A 19,515-nucleotide genomic window follows, 5' to 3' on the forward strand; every position below is an offset into this window, starting at 1 on the left:
AAAATAGGTGCAGGAGGCCATTTAGCCCTTCGAGCCAGCACTGCCATTCATTGTGATCATGGCTCATCATCTACAATCAGTAACCTGTGCCTGCCTTTTCCCCATAACCCTTGATTCCACTAGCCCCCAGAGCTCTATCTAACTCTCTTTTAAATTCATCCAGTGAATTGGCCTCCACTGCCTTCTGTGGCAGAGAATTCCACAAATTCACAACTCTCTGCGTGAAAAAGTTTCTTCTTACCTCAATTTTAAATGGCCTCCCCTTTATTCTTAGATTGTGTCCCCTGGTTCTGGACTCCCCCAACATTGGGAACATTTTTCCTGCATCTAGCTTGTCTAATCCTTTTATAATTTTATACGTCTCTATAAGATCCCCTCTCATCCTTCTAAACTCCAGTGAATACAAGCCTAGTCTTTCCAATCTTTCCTCAGTCCCTCCATCCCAGGGATTAACCTCGTGAACCTACGCTGCACTGCCTCAATAGCAAAGACGTCCTTCCTCAAATTAGGAGACCACAATTGCACACAATACTCCAGATGTGGTCTCGCTAGGGGCCTATAAAACTGCAAAAGGACTTCTTTGCTCCTGTACTCAAATCCTCTCGTTATGAAGGCCAACATGCCATTAGCTTTCTTCACTGCCTGCTGAACCTGCACGCTTACTTTCAGTGACTGGTGTACAAGGACACCAAGGTCTCGTTGCACTTCCCCTTTACCTAATCTGACACCATTGAGATAATAATCTGCCTCCTTATTTTTGCCGCCAAAGTGGATAACCTCACATTTATCTACATTATACTGCATCTGCCATGCATCTGCCCACTCACTCAACCTGCCCAACTCACCCTGCAACCTCCTAACATCCTCTTCGCAGTTCACACTGCTATCCAGCTTTGTGTCATCTGCAAACCTGCTAGTGTTACTTCTAATTCCATCATCCAAGTCATTAATATATATTGTAAATAGTAGCGGCCTCAGCACCGAGCCTTGCGGCACTCCACTCGCCACAGCCTGCCATTCTGAAAAGGACCCGTTTATTCCTACTCTTTGCTTCCTGTCTGCCAACCAATTCTCTATCCATGTCAATGCACTACCCCCAAAACCATGTGCTCTAATTTTGCTCACCAACCTCCCATGTGGTACCTTATCAAAGGCTTTCTGAAAGTCTAGACACACTACATCCACTGGCTCTCCTTCATTCATTTTACCTGTCACATCCTCAAAAAATTCCAGAAGATTAGTCAAGCAGGATTTCTCCTTCATAAATCCATGCTGGCTTGCACCAATCCTGTTACCGCTATCCAAATGCGCCGTTATTACCTGTTTAATAATTGACTCCAGAATCTTCCCCACCACCGATGTCAGGCTATCTGGTCTATAATTCCCCGTTTTCTCTCTCGCTCCTTTCTTGAAAAGTGGGATAACATTAGCTACCCTTCAATCCACAGGAACTGATCTTGAATCTATTGAACATTGGAAAATGATCACCAATGCATCCATGATTTCTTGAGCCACCTCCTTGAGTACCCTGGGATGCAGACCATCAGACCCTGCGGATTTATCAACCTTCGGTCCCATCAGTCTACCCAATACTATTTCTCACCTAATGCAAAGTTCTTTCAGTTCCTCTGTCTCACTAGACCCTCTGTCCTCTAGTACATCTGGGAGATTGTTTGTGTCTTCATTAGTGAAGACAGATCCGAAGTACCTGTTCAACTCTTCCGCCATTTCCTTGTTACCTATAATAATTTCACTCGTTTCTGCCTTCAAGGGACCCACATTTGTCTTTACTAATCTTTTTCTCTTAACATACCTAAAGAAGCTTTTACTGTCCTTCTTTATATTCTTGGCCAGCTTTGCTTCGTACCTTCAGCCCTTATTGCTATCTTCTGTTGTCCTTTGAAAGTTGCCCAATCCTCTGGCTTCCCGCTACTCTTTGCTATTTTATACATCTTTTCTTCTAGTTTTATTCCATCTCTAACTTCCCTTGTCAGCCACGGTTGCCTCTTACTCCCCTTAGAATCTTTCTTCCTCTTTGGAATGAAATGATCCTGCATCTTCTGGATTATGCCCAGAAATTCCTGCCATTGCTGTTCCACCGTCATTCCTGCTAGGATCTCTTTCCATTTGTCCTTGGCCAGCTCCTCTCTCATGCCTTCATAGTCCCCTTTGTTCAACTGCAACACTGAAATTCCTGGTTTAACCTTCTCCCTCTCAAATTGCAGATTAAAACTAATCATATTATGATCACTACCTCCAAGCGGTTCCTTTACCTTGAGTTCCCTTCTTAAATCTGGTTCATTGGACAACACTAAATCCAGAATTGCCTTCTCCCTGGTAGGCTCCAGTACAAGCTGCTCTAAGAACCCATCTCGGAGGCACTCTACAAACTCCCTTTCTTGGGGTCCAGAACCAACCTGATTTTCTCAGTCTACCTGCATATTGAAATCCCCCATAACTACAGTATCATTACCTTTGTTACATGCCAATTTTAACTCCTGCTGCAACTTACATCTTATATCCAGGCTACTGTTTGGGGGTCTGTAGATATCTCCCATTAGTGTCTTCTTACCTTTACAATTCCTCAACTCTATCACAGTGACGCTACATAGTCAGTCCCAATGTCACCCCTCGCAAGGGACTGAATTCCATCCCTCACCAACAGAGCTACCCCACCTCCTCTGCCCACCTGCCTGTCATTTCTATAGGACGTATAACCCTGAATATTCATTTCCCAGTCCTGATCCTTCTGCAGCCACGTCTCTGTAATCCCCACAATGTAATTCCTACCAATCTCTAACTGAGCCTCAAGCTCATCCACTTTACTTCTTATACTTCGCACATTCATATATAGTATTTTTAATCCTTTGCTCATCTCAGCTTCCACATCGATTCTTATTACACTTGGCCATTCTCTCTTATTGCTTCTTGAGCTTTCTGTCCCGTTAATTCTGGGGTGTTTCTTAATTATTCCTATACTCTTAATTATTCCTATACTCTCTTTCCCTTTAACTCCATCCTTGTCTATCCCATTTGAACCCCCCCCCCCCACCCCACTATTTAGTTTAAAACCACCTGTGTAGTAGTGGCAAACCTGCCTGCCAGAATGCTGGTCCCCCGCCTGTTGAGGTGCAACCCATCCCTTTTGTACAATCCACCCTTACCCCAAAACAGATCCCAGTGGTCTAACACTTTTGCCGTGTTATAACTGTCACCACAAGGATACCTTCAGATGTCCTGAATGGGCACTTAATGAACACAACTCTTTTGTTAAGTGACTTGAGGCACTTCACTAACTGAAAGCTGTCACACAAGTGGAAGCCTCTGCTGTCAATACAAGCTTCTGCAGCACTTCAAATGTTAAACCACGATTGCTTAATGGGGACAATTGGATGAAAGGATTTTGCTGCCCACGGGGAGATTCCCATGAAGGGTTTTATTCGTGTTAACTTTGCCTGTAACTCTTTAAACAGATTGCTTTGTCTTCCTCACTTACTAATGAAACTTTAACTAGGCTTACCACAAACATATTCGCCATCAATGTCAGTAATCGATAATCCATTACTTGGCATGGCATTTCCACACACACCACTGGATGCCTCATTAAGCTAAACAAGAAGCTGTTGGCTATGAGATTCCACTGATAGTAAATGCTACGAAAGTGGCAGCAATAAAAGTGTTTCTGCTTTGCTTCCTGCTCATAAAATTTTATGCTAGACATTAAATGGCCGGATCTGCTTCTAACAAGCTGCATGCTGCTCAAACCAAGTTCCTCAAACAGCTACAGTCATGTTCAAGGTATTTAAAAAATGTTAAGTGACAGCTCATCAGCCCATAAAGGCGTTAACCCTTTCACCAAACTATTTGTTTTATGCTGGCATCCTTGTTAAAACACCAAAGAGTTAGTTATCCTACCATTAGGTAACAATGTGCTGGGGTTTAACACGAGGAAATATTTCGGACACCAGGTTCAGTATGGGCTGTTTTCTTTCTCGCTTTAAAAAACCCCAAGTGATTTCCTTTTGCTCGATGTCAGGAGGTCTGCATGAGGCCACTCAGATGCACAATTATGTCCACTATTTTCTGCTTTACAAGTTGAGAAAAAGCAGGGCCCGTGACAAGTGGGTGAAAACCTGGGCTCGGACACATGATTAATCACTTGCCATTGCCTGCATCTTTTCTCCACATAACAGAGGTATTTCGCTCCATATGGGGCTGGCCGAGTCACTTCACACTGGGGATGGTTAGCGATCAGAGAGACATACTGCACATATACAGACCCGTCGGCCCAGCAAGTCCGCGGCGACTTTAGCCACCCCTTTATACCAATCCGACATTAACCCCATTCTTTTATTCTCTCACTATTGCATCAATTTGCCCCAGATTCTACCACTCACCTGTATCATAGGGGCAATGATCTGTTAACCAACTGACCGCACCTATAGGTTTAAGGTGAAGGGGGAAAGTTTTTAATAGGAACCTGAGGGGCAACTTTTTTTTTACACACAAAAGGGTGATAGGTATTTGGAACGAGCTGCTGGAGGAGGTGGTTGAGGCAGGTACTATCACAACGTTCAAGAAACATTTAGACAGGTACATGGATAGGATAGGTTTAGAGAGACATAGACCAAATGCAGACAGGTGAGAGTAGTGTAGATGACGCATGTTGGTCGGCGTGGGCAAGTTGGATGAAGGGCGGTATGACGTGAATACTAATATCATAATGTCTTTGGGCTGTTGGAGGAAGCCATGGGACCTGAACCCCGGTGCTGTTTGTGTGGAGTTTGCATGGTCTGCCTGTAATCCTGTACATTTTCCACAGGTGATCCGATTTCCTCCCACATCCCAAAGACAGGTGGGTCGTAGAATAACTCACCATTGTAAATTGCCCCCAGATTGTGGATGAGTTGGGGGGGGGGGAGTTGATAAAACATAGGGAGAATAAGTTTGTAAATTCTAGTAGAATTAGGCCATTTGGCCCATCAAGTCTACTCTGCCATTCAATCATGGCTGATCTATCTTTCCCTGTCAACCACATTCTCACACCTTCTCCCCACTCACCCGTACTAACCAAGAATCTGTCAACCTTAAAAATATCCACTGACTTGGTCTCCACAGCTGTCAGTGGCAATGAATTCCAGATTGGCCAGCCTCTGACTAAAGAAAAATGAATAAAGAATGGGATTATTGTAAGATTCTTGTAAATGGGTTGTAGCCCCAGATCTAATGGGTTGAAGGGACTGTTTGCGTGCTGTGTCGCTACACTATACAAAATCCAAATGGTCACGGGGGATTTGCAAATTCCACACAGATGGCACCAGAGGTTAGGATTGAACCTGGATCTCTGCCATTGCGCTGCCCTTCCTACCTTCAGTCAGGGAGAAGGCAAGGCTCTGGCTTCTCACAACAATGTCCGGTCACTTTGTGGTTTCGGCTGCTCTCAGAGTAGCCCTGCAAGCTTGGACTTAGTTCATAAAAAAGATCTAGAATTTCCAAGCTTTTAACACCCCAGTCGCTCAATTATAAGATTCTGCAGCAAGAGCTGAAGTATGTGATATACAAGAGCAGCCAAAAACTCTGGTTAAAGAACTTTTCTTCCACTTTGAGGCTAGTATAAACAGGATTGCTCAACTCACAAACATTTCACAGGGGCACACGGACAACACTGCATGCCAAATACATTTGGGGGAATGGGAAACCTCAGCTTAATCACAGGCTCAAGTTCATCTCCCTCATAGAAGTTACATGAAGGGTTCCTCTTGTTTACAGGGAATGTTGTTGGGATAAAGAGTTCCAAGCATTGTTTACATTGCTCAAATGCTAAATAGCCTTAATTTAAATTAAAAACTACAGAGTTTCCCTTGGGATTAGTGAGAACAATATTTTCTCACATTCTGCTTCTCACGAGCTGGTCCATAATTTCAGAAGAAAGCTTAAATAAGCATATTTTGTGGCAATTTTGAAAGCATTGATCAGAATAAATTATTTTTAACAGCTTTCAAATGTCCCCTTACTGGGCAAGTCTGATTAAATGTAATTGTAGTGTTCTGCACACATCTCTTCGTTTTTCCAATAAAATCTCTTTTTAAATAGATGTACAAATTACACTAAAATTAGATTTTTTTAAATGCATACTAACTGTATGTAAAAGATTTTGCCTCATGATTATCAAAAGTAGGGATTGGATTCCAAAATTAAAGTGCCAAAAAAAAAGTCTTTGCTCAACCAGAAAGCAATTGGAAATGCTAAAATTATCCAAAGCTACCACTTGGCAAACTCATCATGGGTCCAGATAAAGTGCATTAAAAAAAACATTGGGGGAAGGGTAGGCACCCAACAGATAGAAACTCAGAGACCGGAAAAAGCCAGGTGTGACAATACAAAACTTAGTCAAGCAGCAAGTTGCTGTGATCTGGAATTCACTGTGGGAAATGCTGGTGAAAGGCAATTCAAACAAAGAAGGGTCTCGACCTGAAACGTCACGTATTCCTTATCTCCAGAGATGCTGTCTGATCCGCTGAGTTACTCCATCCTTGTGCGTCTGCCTTCGGTTTAAACCAGCATCTGGAGTTCCTTCCTGCACTCAAACAAGGGAATGTTTGAGGAAGAAAAATACTGCTGGTATATGGGGAAGCAGGTGGAAAATGAAATAGACTGGAAAATGAAATAGCTTGAGATGGACTCAAGGGGCACAACGGTCTCCCATGTTGTAATGGTCCTACGCTAGTAACGAAAACTAGGCTGGCAAAATCCTGGCTCTGGGAATGAGTATAAATAGGGGAATAGATAAACCCAAGCAACAAGTACTGCAAAATGGACATTCTTGAGTTATAGGGGTCCATAAAATTGTGCAATTTACAGTAAGCTTCAGTCCTACTGATACAAGTTGATAAAGCTTCAAAGACACCTACTATACAAGATATTATTCAAATGTGACGGCAGAAATAATTTTAGCACCACAATAATCTCTCAAAAGAAGTACATTTCAGGTGAACTCCAACCCAATACAACTTCCCAAGTTAATTTTTGTAATGTACTGGCAATGAAAAAATGATGAAACTTAATGTAATTGAGCACCACAGAAAGCCTTGGTTCCACATGAGCATGCAAGACAAACATGACAGAAGCATGGAATGAATTGGCATAGAATTTGCCACAATTTGGCAAACTGTGTCTAAGTCAACCATCCAATCTATCCACCCACCTGCTCTTTAGACTCTGGTTTAAAGCGAGAGGGGAACGATTTAATAGGAACCTGAAGGGCAACTTTTTTACACTGAGGGTGGTGGGTATATGGAAGCAGTTGCCAGAGGCAGCAGTTGAGACAGGTACTATAACAACCTTTAAAAGACATTGATACAGATGCATGGATAGGAAAGGTTTAAAAGGATAGGGGCCAAACACAGGCTGGAGGGACAAGTGTAGATGAGGCATCTTGGTTGGTGTCGCCTTGCTGGGCTGAAGGGCCTGTTTCCGTGCTATATCTCCAAAGCAAACTAAACTTAATGTCAAATTATACGAGAACACTCTGGCAGAATAAATAAATGCAAGGTGCTCTCTTGTCATCATGGACAAAACTGCAAAGAAGCTAATGTGTCAAAGTTACACCATAAACTTAAAGAAGTTCTCAACAAAAGTGACTTATGTTGGTCAATGCATTAAAGTGGGCTTGCTTATACCAATAGAACACACAAATCAAACACTCTGTTAGAAATGTTAAATCAAACCATAAAATGCTGGGAACACTCAAGTCAGGTAGCATCTGCGGAGTGAGAAACAAAATTAATGTTTCAGGGTATTGACCTTTCATTAGTTCAGTGTTCTAGCATCTGCAATATTTTTCCTTTACTAATCGACCAGCATTGATGTGCAGGTTATTGGCTCAAAGAATTGAAACTGGATCGACAGGAAGAGTTCATTAAGGTGTTAATGTTTCCGATCATGGGGCCTTTGATCCAAAATGTTCATTTCAGTTCTCTTTCCACAGATGTTGCCTAAGTGTTTCCTGTGTTTTCATTTTAATACAGAGGGTGCAGACAGAATTTTAATAAACCAACATCAACTGCTGCAAAATAAATTGCACCAGATTCATAGACTTAAACAGCACAAAAATAGGCTATGTCCCACAGTCTTGCCCCCCCCCCCCCCCCTCCCCACCACTCCTAAACACCTGCTCTCAGTCCACCTAGGTCTGTTGATTCTCCTGGTTGCTAACCATTTTAACTCCCCTTCCCATTACCATACCAACCTTTTTGACCCGGGGCTCTGCCATTGCCATAGTGAGACCACACGTAAAGTAGAGAAACAGCACCTCTGTCCACTTGCAACCCAACAGTATGAACATAGAATTCCCTAATTTTATGTAAGACCCCCCTTTTTCCCCTCTCTTTCCTGTGCCTACCACCTGTGTAGGCACCATTTCTCCCACTATCCCTTCTCTTCTGCCCCACCACACCCCCATCCCAGCCCACCCTCTCTCCCATCCTTCCCCCTGGTTTTAATTTCACTCCCCTGCTCTCTTACTCTCAAAGTTTTGTGGTTTCCTTTCCTTTGCAGCCATCGTCTACCCATATTCCACTCAAAACTCCCTCACCTATATCCACCTATCACTTGTCAGGCTCTGTCGTGCTCCCACCTCTCTTTTTCCTACTTTAATCAGCATAAAAAAAGGTTCCGACCCAAAACATCGCCTATCTATGTCCTCCAGAGATGTTGCCTGACCCGCTGAGGTCTTCCAAGCAGTTGGCGTTTCACTCAAGATTCCAGCATCTGCAGTTCCTCGTGTCTTCCAGCCTATTCAGTCCCTTCTTACATTTAAAGATCTCCAGAACAGGCAACATCTTTGTGAATCTTTTCTGCACCATCTCTTGCTTAACCACATTGATCTAATGTGATCAACCTCGGGAATGTGTCGACCAGAACTGCTCACAATAGGCCAAGTAATTCTTTATAAATCATCCTGTGTTCATTGACCAGAACTTGCTACTAGTCCCACCTCCAATTCAAGATTCTTGCCTTTGTCTTCAACACACTTCACTGGGAGACCATGATTCCAGCTGCTCAAACTAAACAATTCCAAAAATCAAAGTTACACCGAAATAAAAATTTCAATCCTTTTAAAAAATTTTATCGCCTTGAAATCACAAACTGTGGGTCTCGACCCGAAACGTCACCCATTCCTTCTCTCCTGAGATGCTGCCTGACCTGCTGAGTTACTCCAGCATTTTGTGAATAAATACCTTTGAACTGTGGGTAGAGTCTGTAGCTCAGTTATAGTCTAAAAGTCAAAGTTGGCTATCTAAGCAAAATCCATTTTTTCTCCCCATTCTCTCCCTTGTTGCCATCTTCCACTGCGCTGGCTAACAAACCTACATGCTATGTGAAAACAGCTGCTGGACTGAGTTTGCAATGTCAGCAATGTGTTTTCTCTGCTTTTACGGTTATTGTTTAAATGAACAATGGCACCAAAGCACAAATCTTTCTTCTATACTGTCCTTCCACTGGTGAGGACAGATGTATGAAAAGAACAAATGTTGAACCATCCTTGTTAAAAAAAAAGCAAAGGATTTGTATTGTTCTACAACTCGAGTGCTGTGAAAACTAAACTCTCAGGAAAGCAGAGAATGAATTAGCTGATGTGGGGTGGAGATGGTAAATGTGTACTTTCCCGCATCTAAAGTATATAATTTCATTAAAAGCAATGGCACGTAAAAAGTGAACTTGTTAATTTAAAAGTCTGACAGAAGGTCCAACGGCAGTGCACATGTATGCTGTGACCTAAAGTCCTTGGTGAAGCAGATAATTGGGGGAAAAAAAGCCAGGAATGGCTTCATGTCCACACACCCAAATGAAAAGGGTGGCGCAGCTGGTAGGAACACCGTGTCAACATCCACTCCGGCCAGATCATTCACAGTTTAAACATTTCCAGCAAATACACCTCCTCCCCTCCCCCCACTGCTGTCTTCTCCAAAGAAAATGTTCCCAGTTTCTCCAATCTATCCTAGTAAGTGCAGTCTCTCTTTCCAGAAACCACTCGGGGTATTCTTCGCTCAATCCTCACTAATGCCTTCACATCCTTCTGGTAACTTGGCAATCAGAATGAACACAATACCCCAGCTGAGCCAGACCTACAGTCCTAGCAACATCCTCGTAAATATTCTTTGCACTCTTGCCAGCTTCACTAAACTGTGCCTATGTAGCCCCGGTGTCTCTGCTCTTGTATTCTTTTAAGAATATTATCCTTTATATTATTTTGCCTCCTCTCATTCTGCCTACCTTAACACATCATTCCACGTTTCCCTGCTTCATCTGCCATGCATCTGCCCTTAAATATCTCGCTGCAATTCATCATGATTATCTTCACCGTACATCATTTTCTCATCATAAAAACCATTGCTGATAATAACAGCATTTCAATTTAAAGAATGGAACCAAACTTTTCACCCCCAATGAGTGAAATTCCAGAGACTGGAATCCTCCCACCCCCCTGGTCTCCCATTTACCAGTTAAACTCGTTGCCCTGGGTGATTCTTGGACGGAGGTGGACTTGCTGCGCCCTTGGTTCCTGCGCTTGCCTGCAGCCGATCGGGTTGTCCGAATGTGCACCTTGCTGACTTTGAAGAAGACCACCAGGAAGGGCTGCTTCTCCTGGGCCCCATGGAGTCCTACCAAGCCGGAAAGCCTGGGGTTGACACTTTGCCCTACGAGGACACAGGAGGTACAAGTGAGACAAAACGTGGCTTCATCCATTAACTGCAAACCTGCACAAGCATTCAACAAGAAGTGCCCTGGTTCCCAGCCAAGATAAATTCTTCTGTAAATTCCAAGGAGAAGCTGGAAACGCATTCTTCTCTTGAGGCTTGTCACTGCAGCTGGGATGTGTGTCATTTTTTGTTATTTATCTCTACAACAGATCTCGCTGGCAAGTTCAACATCCATTGCCCCAACCCAATTGTTCGTGAAGGGGCAGAACATGAGCTAAACAGACTGGTGAATTAAGTCAGATACAGGTTTACTGGGTAAGGACAGCATAATTCCTACCCTGAAGTGACTGGAGAGATGTTTTGGACAAATCCAGTACATTCATTATTACTGATACTGGTGCGTGTATGAAATCTAGTCTTGGTGATGATACTTTATTGTCACTTGCACCGAGCTGGGTGCAGTGGAATATTTTGTTTTTGCATACAAATGACACCAAAGCGTCGCCACAAAGTTACAAGTCCTTGTCCCCTCCAGGTCCCCCTTTGTTCTTGGTGTCCCCCCACGCCAGGTCCCCCTTTGTTCATGTGTCCCCCCCATGGCGAGTCCCCCTTTGTTCTTGGTGTCCCCCCACGCCGGGTCCCCCTTTGTTCTTGTGTCCCCCCCATGGCGAGTCCCCCTTTGTTCTTGGTGTCCCTCCACGCCGGCTCCCCCTTTGTTCTTGGTGTCCCCCCACGCCGGGTCCCCCTTTGTTCTTGTGTCCCCCCACACCGGGTCCCCCTTTGTTGTGTCCCCCCCATGCCGGGTCTCCCTTTGTTGTGTCCCCCCCACGCCGGGTCCCCCTTTGTTCTTGTGTCCCCACCATGGCGAGTCCCCCTTTGTTCTCGGCCATGTGGCCCTTCCACTTCAGCCCGACCGAGACTCTGACCTCGGCCCAACCTCGTCCTCCGGGCTCTGACCCGACCACCTCGCCTCGACCACTCGCTCTGCGCCGGCCTCTCCGCAGGCCGTGGCACGCAGGGGGGCAAGTCCACCTCCGCCATACAACCGCGGCGGGGCGAGTTGGGCCCGCGGCTAGCCGGGAGTGTCAAGTTATTTAAGTTCATTCAAGTTATTTAATTTCTTGAATTTAAAATCCTCCAGATGTGGTGGTGGGGTTTGAAATTACAACCAGAGATCAATGATCCTAACCCCTTAATGCTGGTACTGTAACATGACCATTATTCTACCAGATGGAAAGATATGAAGCCACGTGTGTTTTAGAATAAGCGAGAGTTATCTCCACCTAGCTGCTGGAAATTTTGGGCAAAGGATAGAGTTTGAGTTTGAGCAGTTTTGGTCGGTGTCATGCTGGGAAGTACACTACTCACTAAGAGAGGTCAAAGTCCCTTTGATAAGTTTTGGAGAATTAGGTTTTGGGAGGCATTCCGTGAATTCTGTTGCATGCATTAAATATGCAACATAGGGACAGACGGGCACTGAACTCAGGCTCTGAAACTCTCAGGCAGACACAAAATGCTGGAGTAACTCAGCGGGCCAGGCAGCATCTCGGGAGAGAATGGGCGACGTTTGGGGGCGACCCTTTTTCTCTGAAACTCTCAACTGTCAGTAGCGTTGAATTTCCAAAGTTAAGTTCAAAGCAAATTCATTAGTATATTGCGTTTGATGGAGAAAGTGAACCTCAAGATTTTTTCCTGATATTCTGGGTTTACCGGGTGCTCATTTGTACAGTGTCTTTTTGGTGGGATTGGGGGCCTATTCTAAGCCTGGTTGCTGTTTTGCTATTGCTTTCTACAAAGGTCGCAACCACGTTTCTGTCAGGGTACGACGGCATTCCTGCATTACCCAGTGCGTGCATGCTGCAAGCATCCATTGCCATCTGAGGTACTGATTTCTCAACAGCAGAATTGGGGCCCTTGCATTTTTGAGGTTTCTGATGCAAGTCAAACCATGCTCAACTTGTGCCAATCAAACATCACTGAGCCAGGACATCAAGTCTTCCCACAGATGCAGCAGATGTGATAAATAATTTTGGAATGCTCTATTTTTATATCTGCTTTCCAGCGTTGCCTGTAAACAAACAGTCTTGGTTCCGCATGGTACATAAAGCCTTGAATAACCTGGCATACAAACAGGTTTATTGTAGTTTCAATCAGTCCATTAGTATGTCATTTTGAATGCTCCATGAAATCTAGTGCATGAGTCAGTTTCCCAGGTATTTTCTGCCAAGGTTAAAAAGGGGAGGGGGGGGGGGGGGGGGGGGAGGGCACAATGGTGAGTAAATCAGTAAGGCTTCCAAAGCATTGCATGGCAGCCACATTTGTTTCACCACTTTGTTTGAAAAGTCAACACCTATCTGCGGGAGGTTGCAATTATTTTGTCCTTTACATTTTCTTGAACATCAAAACAATAACTTTAAAAACATTTTTTGGAGATACGTGGAAACCGGCCGACCGAGTCCATACCGACCAACTATCACCCCGGACACACCAGGGACAATTTAATCAAAGCCAATTAACCTACAAACGTCTATGTCTTTGGAGTGTGGGAGGAAGCCAGAGCATGTGGTCACAGGGAGAATGTACAAATTCCGTACAATCAGCACCCATAGTATCGAACCGGGGTCTCTGGAACTGAAAGGTGGCAACCCTACTGCTGCGCCATCGTGCTGCCCCCAATGGAGTTGACTAGATTTTTAAGAACATTTATTACATAAACCACAGTACTCAAAATACGGATTTCTACTCCAGAACTAGCACTTTTGCAGCTCGTTATTCAAATAGCCAAATGTAACAAGTGCAATCATGTAGCAAAAATTTAATCAGTTGTATCTTTATATGGCCTTATTGGAAGCAGTGAAATCATTGGTGATCAATCTGCTGGTTTCTGCAATAAAACTTCTGAAAATAAATCAGATAGAATATGCTGCCAAGACTGATATATTCACTATCACAATTGTGTCTAATTAAGGACAGAAACAGAAGCAGAAATAGACCTTTCAGCCCGCTTTGCCATTCATTAAAACATGGCAGATTCACTCTTGGCCTCCACACCATTTCCCCAACCTCTATCAGTACTCCTCGATTCCCTCACAGATTAAAGATCTGTTAATCTTCACCTTGAACACATCCTCTTCCGCACCCTGGGATACAGAATTCCAGAGATTCTCGACTCTCTTTGGCATCTCTGTCTTAAATGGGAGACCTCTTACTCTGGAACTGTGCTTCCTAGCTCCAGAAACATCCTCTCAGCACCCACTGTCAAATCTCCCCCCCCCCCCCCCCCCTCCTCCTCCAAATTGTGCTCCTACAACTTATGAACGTGTCAATATCTTAATCTCAGTGAATCCCCTCTGCACTGTTCCCAATGCAAGCACATCCTTTTTCAAATACAGGCCAGCTCTGCATTATAGGGGGTGGTAGTTGTGTTCCCAGAAAACAATCCACGTCGTCTGCACATGTATGAAGAGACGCAAGTTGAAAAAATAAACTGTTCGTTTATTTACTGTTCTTTTCCCCCACATGAATTTCCGTGAGTGTGAATTTTATTTTATATCTCAAACTTTGGGGTATTGACTTGTGAATTTTGTAAAGGCAAATTTCCATAACCTGAACAGTCCCAACTCAAGGGGAAGTGCTTGCACTTCATGTATTAGGACCTCCAGGTCCATTTGCACATCAACGTTTTGTAGTTTTCTTCCTTTTAAATAACAATTTATATATTTTATTCTTCCTTCCAAAGTGTAAGAGTTCATAATTTACCATATTGTACCCCATCAGCCAAATGCTTACAGCTCACTTAATACATGTGCCCCCCTCAACTTTCTTTTTAATACTAATAATAATAATGCATTACATTTATATAGCGCTTTTCAAACACTCAAAGAAGCTTTACAGGGATTTCTAGAACATAGAGAAGTGAATAAATAGATAAATAAGTAAACGAACAGAGAAAGGAGACAGAAGGTGAGGTGACCTTCAGTGGTTGAAGGCAGTGCTGAAGAGGTGAGACTTCAGTGATGTTTTGAATGTGGTGAGTGAGGAGGAGTCTCTGACGGTTTGGGGTAGTGAGTTCCATAGGGTGGGAGCAGCGATGGAGAAAGCCCTGTCCCCCCAGGATCTGAGTTTGGTCCGGATGGGGGGGGGGACAGGAGATTGGCAGCAGCAGAGCGGAGGGTGCAGGTGGGAGTGTGCCTGTGGAGGAGGTCAGTCAGGTAGGATGGGGCCAGGTTATGGAGGGCTTTGTAGGTCATGAGGAGGATTTTGTATTGGATTCTCTGGGGGATGGGGAGCCAGTGGAGTTTGTAAAGGACGGGGGTGATATGGTCACGGATCGGGGAGTGGGTGAGTAGACGGGCAGCGGCGTTTTGAATGTCACTGTATCACAGCATACACATGCTCCCTTCATCAGAGTCATCTGTACAGATACTGTTGAGTTCCTGCAGTAATCCCTGTAACATCACACTGGATATTGGTAGTCAATGAAAAAACTGTCCCATTTATACCAGCTCTGCCCACTGCTAGCTCGCTACTCAAAAGAGTCCAGAGTGTTTTATTGCCATATGTCCCAGATAGAACAATGAAATTCTTACTTGCTGCAGCACAACAGAATATGTAAAACATAGTACACTGTAAACAATATGATAAACATGTGAAAAAAAGTTCACTGTGTATATACATATATATATGTATATACACACAAGCATATGAATGCTAACACATTACCCTAAATCCTGGGGTATAAGCTGCCCAAGCGAAATATGAGGTGCTGTCCCTCCAATTTGCAGTGGGCCTCACTATGACAATGGAGGAGGCCCATGACAGAAAGGTCAGACTGGGAGTGGGAGGGGGAGTTGAAGTGCTCAGCCACCGGGAGATCAGGTTGGTTAAGGCAGACTGAGCGAAGGTGTTGAGCAAAACGATCGCCGAGCCTGTGTTTGGTCTCGCCAATATAGAGAAGTTGACATCTAGAGCAGCGGATGCAATAGATGAGGTTGGAGGAGGTGCAGGTGAACCTCTGCCTCACCTGGAAAGACTGTTTGGGTCCTTGGATGGAGTCGAGGGTGGAGGTAAGGGGACAGGTGTTGCATCTCCTGCGGTTGCAGGGGAAAGTGCCTGGGGAGGGGGTGGTTTGGGTGGGAAGGGCCGAGTGGACCAGGGAGTTAGAGGGAACGGTCTCTGCGGAAAGCAGAAAGGGGAGGAGATGGGAAGATCTGGCCAGTAGTGGGATCCCGTTGGAGGTGACGGAAATGTTGGAAGATAATTTGTTGTAAACGCTGGCTGATGGGGTGGAAGGTGAGGACAAGGGGGACTCTATCCTTGTTACGAATGGGGGGAGGGGGAGCAAGAGCGGAGCTGTGGGATATGTAGGAGGCCTTAGTGAGAGCCTCATCTATAATGGAAGAGGGGAAGCCCCGCTTCCTAAAGAATGAGGACATCTCTGATGCCCTAGTGTGAAACACCTCATCCTGGGGGCAGACGATGGAATTTGGAGTAGGAGGTAGACTTTCTATCCCCTATTCCCCTGTCTCCTGCAAAAAGTCTATCCCCTACTGTATGTTAATTGGCTTCTGTAAATTACTTCTAATGTGTAGGATGGTGCTAGTGTACGGGATGATCACTGGTCAGCGTAGACTCACGTAGGGGAGGGAGAGGGGGCCCCCCAGGAGGAGAGGGGGCCCCCCAGGTGCAAGGGGGAGAGGGGTAAAATGATTCATATTTCCTATCTGCGTGTACCCGAGATACAAAGACAGTTGAATTAGCAAATTGAGGAGGGAACAAGAATGTACACGTTAACTTAAGGATAGCGGAGTCAGGGGGTATGGGGAGAAAGCAGGAACGGGGTACTGATTGAGAATGATCAGCCATGATCACATTGAATGGCGGTGCTGGCTCGAAGGGCCGAATGGCCTACTCCTGCACCTATTGTCTATTGTCTATTGTCTAACTGAGTTGTCAGATGGGGTATAATGTGGGATGTAGAAACTAGGAAGTACGGGTGCTCGTTTCGCAAGGAAAGACAAAATATTGGAGTAGCTCAGTGGGTTAGAGAGCATCCCTGGAGAATATGGATAGGTGACATTTCGGATCAGGACCCTGCTTCAGACTGAGATTTCGGGTTGAGGCCCTACTTCAAACAGACTGAAGGGTCATGACCCGAGACGTCACCTATCCATGTTCTTGAGGGATGCTGCCTGACCCGCTGAGAGACTCAAGTATTTTGTGTCTATAATGTTGGATGTTGTGTGTTCGTCCACTTATGAAGGAAGAATAAAAAATATAACTTGATGGTAAGCAAAGGATTAAGACAGGCTTCATAATTTTGTGAATTCTGCAGACTGACAGGAGTTTGAGCATCAGATTACAGATGGACATTTGTTTTAAAAAAAAACCAAAAGCAACACCAGGAAACAAAGTACAGGGCAGGATAGGTCTAAAGATTAACGGAGATTTCCTCACTATGTGTGCTCAACTTTTTCCAGCCTTCTTTGATCTGGAATAAGTACAGTACACAGAATAAACGGGTCATGCTTATTTTCCATGTCAGGTGAAGGGACATCACCCACAGTTAGTCACCGACACGACAGCCCAGAGAAATAACAATTTGTGGAAATCTATCTTTCCGTAGCACCTCGTCCGACATGGATTTTCCAAGCAGAGTTCACTTTAACATCACGTCCAAGAAATAAAATTAGACATCAAATCCAAAGTTTAAATCATTATATTTCTGGCATCCTGGAGCTCCGCGAGATAATAACATGTTAAGTTCAGAAAAGGTTTCCTTTCAATATTGGGCTGTCTAGACGTGGCTGACGTGGCCGAAAATAAGGAAAATATTTAACTCCAGTCGAACAGATCTGACTAACTCGTTACACATTGAACCCAAAGACTAATCTTTGCTTGTATTCCAATAGGTGACCTCAGTAAAATGAGCAATCAACTGCTGCAGAGGTAACTATTTCCACTGAGTTCTGCAGCCCCAGTGAGATGGGGCTGGTAAGTCCATTGGATCAATCAGATCGCAGAATGAGACGCTGGCACGCTGTGACTCAATGCGGTGTCAGGTGCAAGAACACATTACATCCAAAGCAAAGCACTTTAAAAAATACCCAAAGAATATGGTGGGCTATTTAATGGCCATCTTGATCTACCAGACAGGCACCAGCAAGGAGGGGGTAGGGCTGTGGTGAAGGGTGGTGGGGTAGCAAAGAGGGGACCCAAGCACCCGTGGGGTGGGGGGAGAGGCAAGGAGGGGACCCTCAGCAAGGGGTGGGAGTGTAACAGGGGTCCTGGCCAGGGTAGGGGACAAAGCAGGGGCCCTAGCAAGGGGAGGTAGAGGGGGCCCTCAGAGAGAAGGAAGAAGAGATGGCCCGGATGAGGAGAGATAAAAAGGCTTGCATTTATATGACAACTTTAAGACTTCAGACTGCCTCAATGTTTTCAGCCAATGTCAACTTCTTTTTAAAAGTGCTGTAACATAGAAACATAGAAAATAGGTGCAGGAGTAGGCCATTCAGCCCTTCGAGCCAGCACTGCCATTTAATATGATCATGGCTGAACATCCAAAATCTGTACCCTGTTCCAGCTTTTTCCCCATATCCCTCGATTCTCTTAGCCCTGAGAGCTAAATCGAACTCTCCCTTGAACACATCCAGTGAATTGGCCACCACTGCCTTCTGTGACAGAGAATTCCACAGATTCACAACTCTCTGGGCGAAAAGGTTTTTCCTCATCTCAGTCTTAAATGGCCTATCCCTTATTCTTAAACTGTGATCCCTGAATCTGGACTCCTCCAACATCGGGAACATTTTTCCTGCATCTACCCTGTCCAATCCTCTAAGAATTTTAATGTTTCTATAAGATGCCCTCTCATCCTTCTAAATTCTAGCGAATACAAGCCCAGTTGACCCATTCTTTCATATGTCAGTCCTGCCATCCCAGGAATTAGCTTGGTGAACCTATGCTCCACTCCCTCAATAGCAATAATTTCCTTCCTCAAATTAGGAGACCAAAATTGCACACAATACTCCAGGTGCAGTCTCACCAGGGCCATGTACAACTGCAGCAGGACCTCCTTGCTCCTAAACTCAAATCCTCTCGCAGTGAAGGCCAACATGCCATTGGCTTTCTTCACTACCTGCTGTACCTGCATGCTTACTTTCAGTGACTGATGTACAAGCACACCCAGGTCTCTTTGCACCTCCCCTTCTCCTAATCTGACACCATTCAGATAACAATTTGCCTTCCTGTTCTTGCCATCAAAGTGGATAACATCACATTTATCCACATTATACTGCATCAACAAGACCTGGGCATGCTTGTACATCAGTCACATTGAAAATGCTATGGATAGCAAGTCCCACAAGGTGCAATGTGATCATGAGCACGTTTTAATGATGCATGTTTATTTTACAGGTGAAAATAATTATGAGATTTGTAACTTAATACATTATGTATTGCATTTAGTTGAAGACGAGGTTAAATACAAGTATTAAACTGCTCTGAAGAACCAACTTGATTTTAAATTATGTTTAGCCTTTACATAATAAAACAACTCCTATAAACTATCATCCTCATTATGTTTCACATGTGGTGACTGTGTGCTCTCCCACTCAGTCAGGCTCTGCTGCAAATATGGTTTTCAATCATAACATAGAAACATAGAAAATAGGTGCAGGAGGAGGCCATTCGGCCCTTCGAGCCAGCACCGCCATTCATTGTGATCATGGCTGATTGTCCCCAATCAATAACGCCCAATAACACACTAGCCCAAAGTCTTTCCTGAATTTATCATCCACAATTGGAATGGAAACTG

The 19,515-nt window shown here is 44.5% G+C and overlaps 1 protein-coding gene across 1 annotated transcript in view; it reads right to left on the reverse strand.

Annotated features, from left to right (window-relative positions):
- bmp6 (bone morphogenetic protein 6) overlaps positions 1 to 19,515 on the reverse strand; it is a 133,270-nt gene that overhangs the window by 39,573 nt on the left and 74,182 nt on the right. Inside the window, exon 4 of the mRNA XM_078397728.1 lies at positions 10,503 to 10,700. Within this exon, the coding sequence (XP_078253854.1) occupies positions 10,503 to 10,700 (198 nt within the window). The remainder of the gene's footprint in view (positions 1 to 10,502; positions 10,701 to 19,515) is intronic.

This window comes from Rhinoraja longicauda, chromosome 4 (assembly GCF_053455715.1).
Source record: "Rhinoraja longicauda isolate Sanriku21f chromosome 4, sRhiLon1.1, whole genome shotgun sequence".
NCBI lineage: Eukaryota > Metazoa > Chordata > Chondrichthyes > Rajiformes > Arhynchobatidae > Rhinoraja > Rhinoraja longicauda.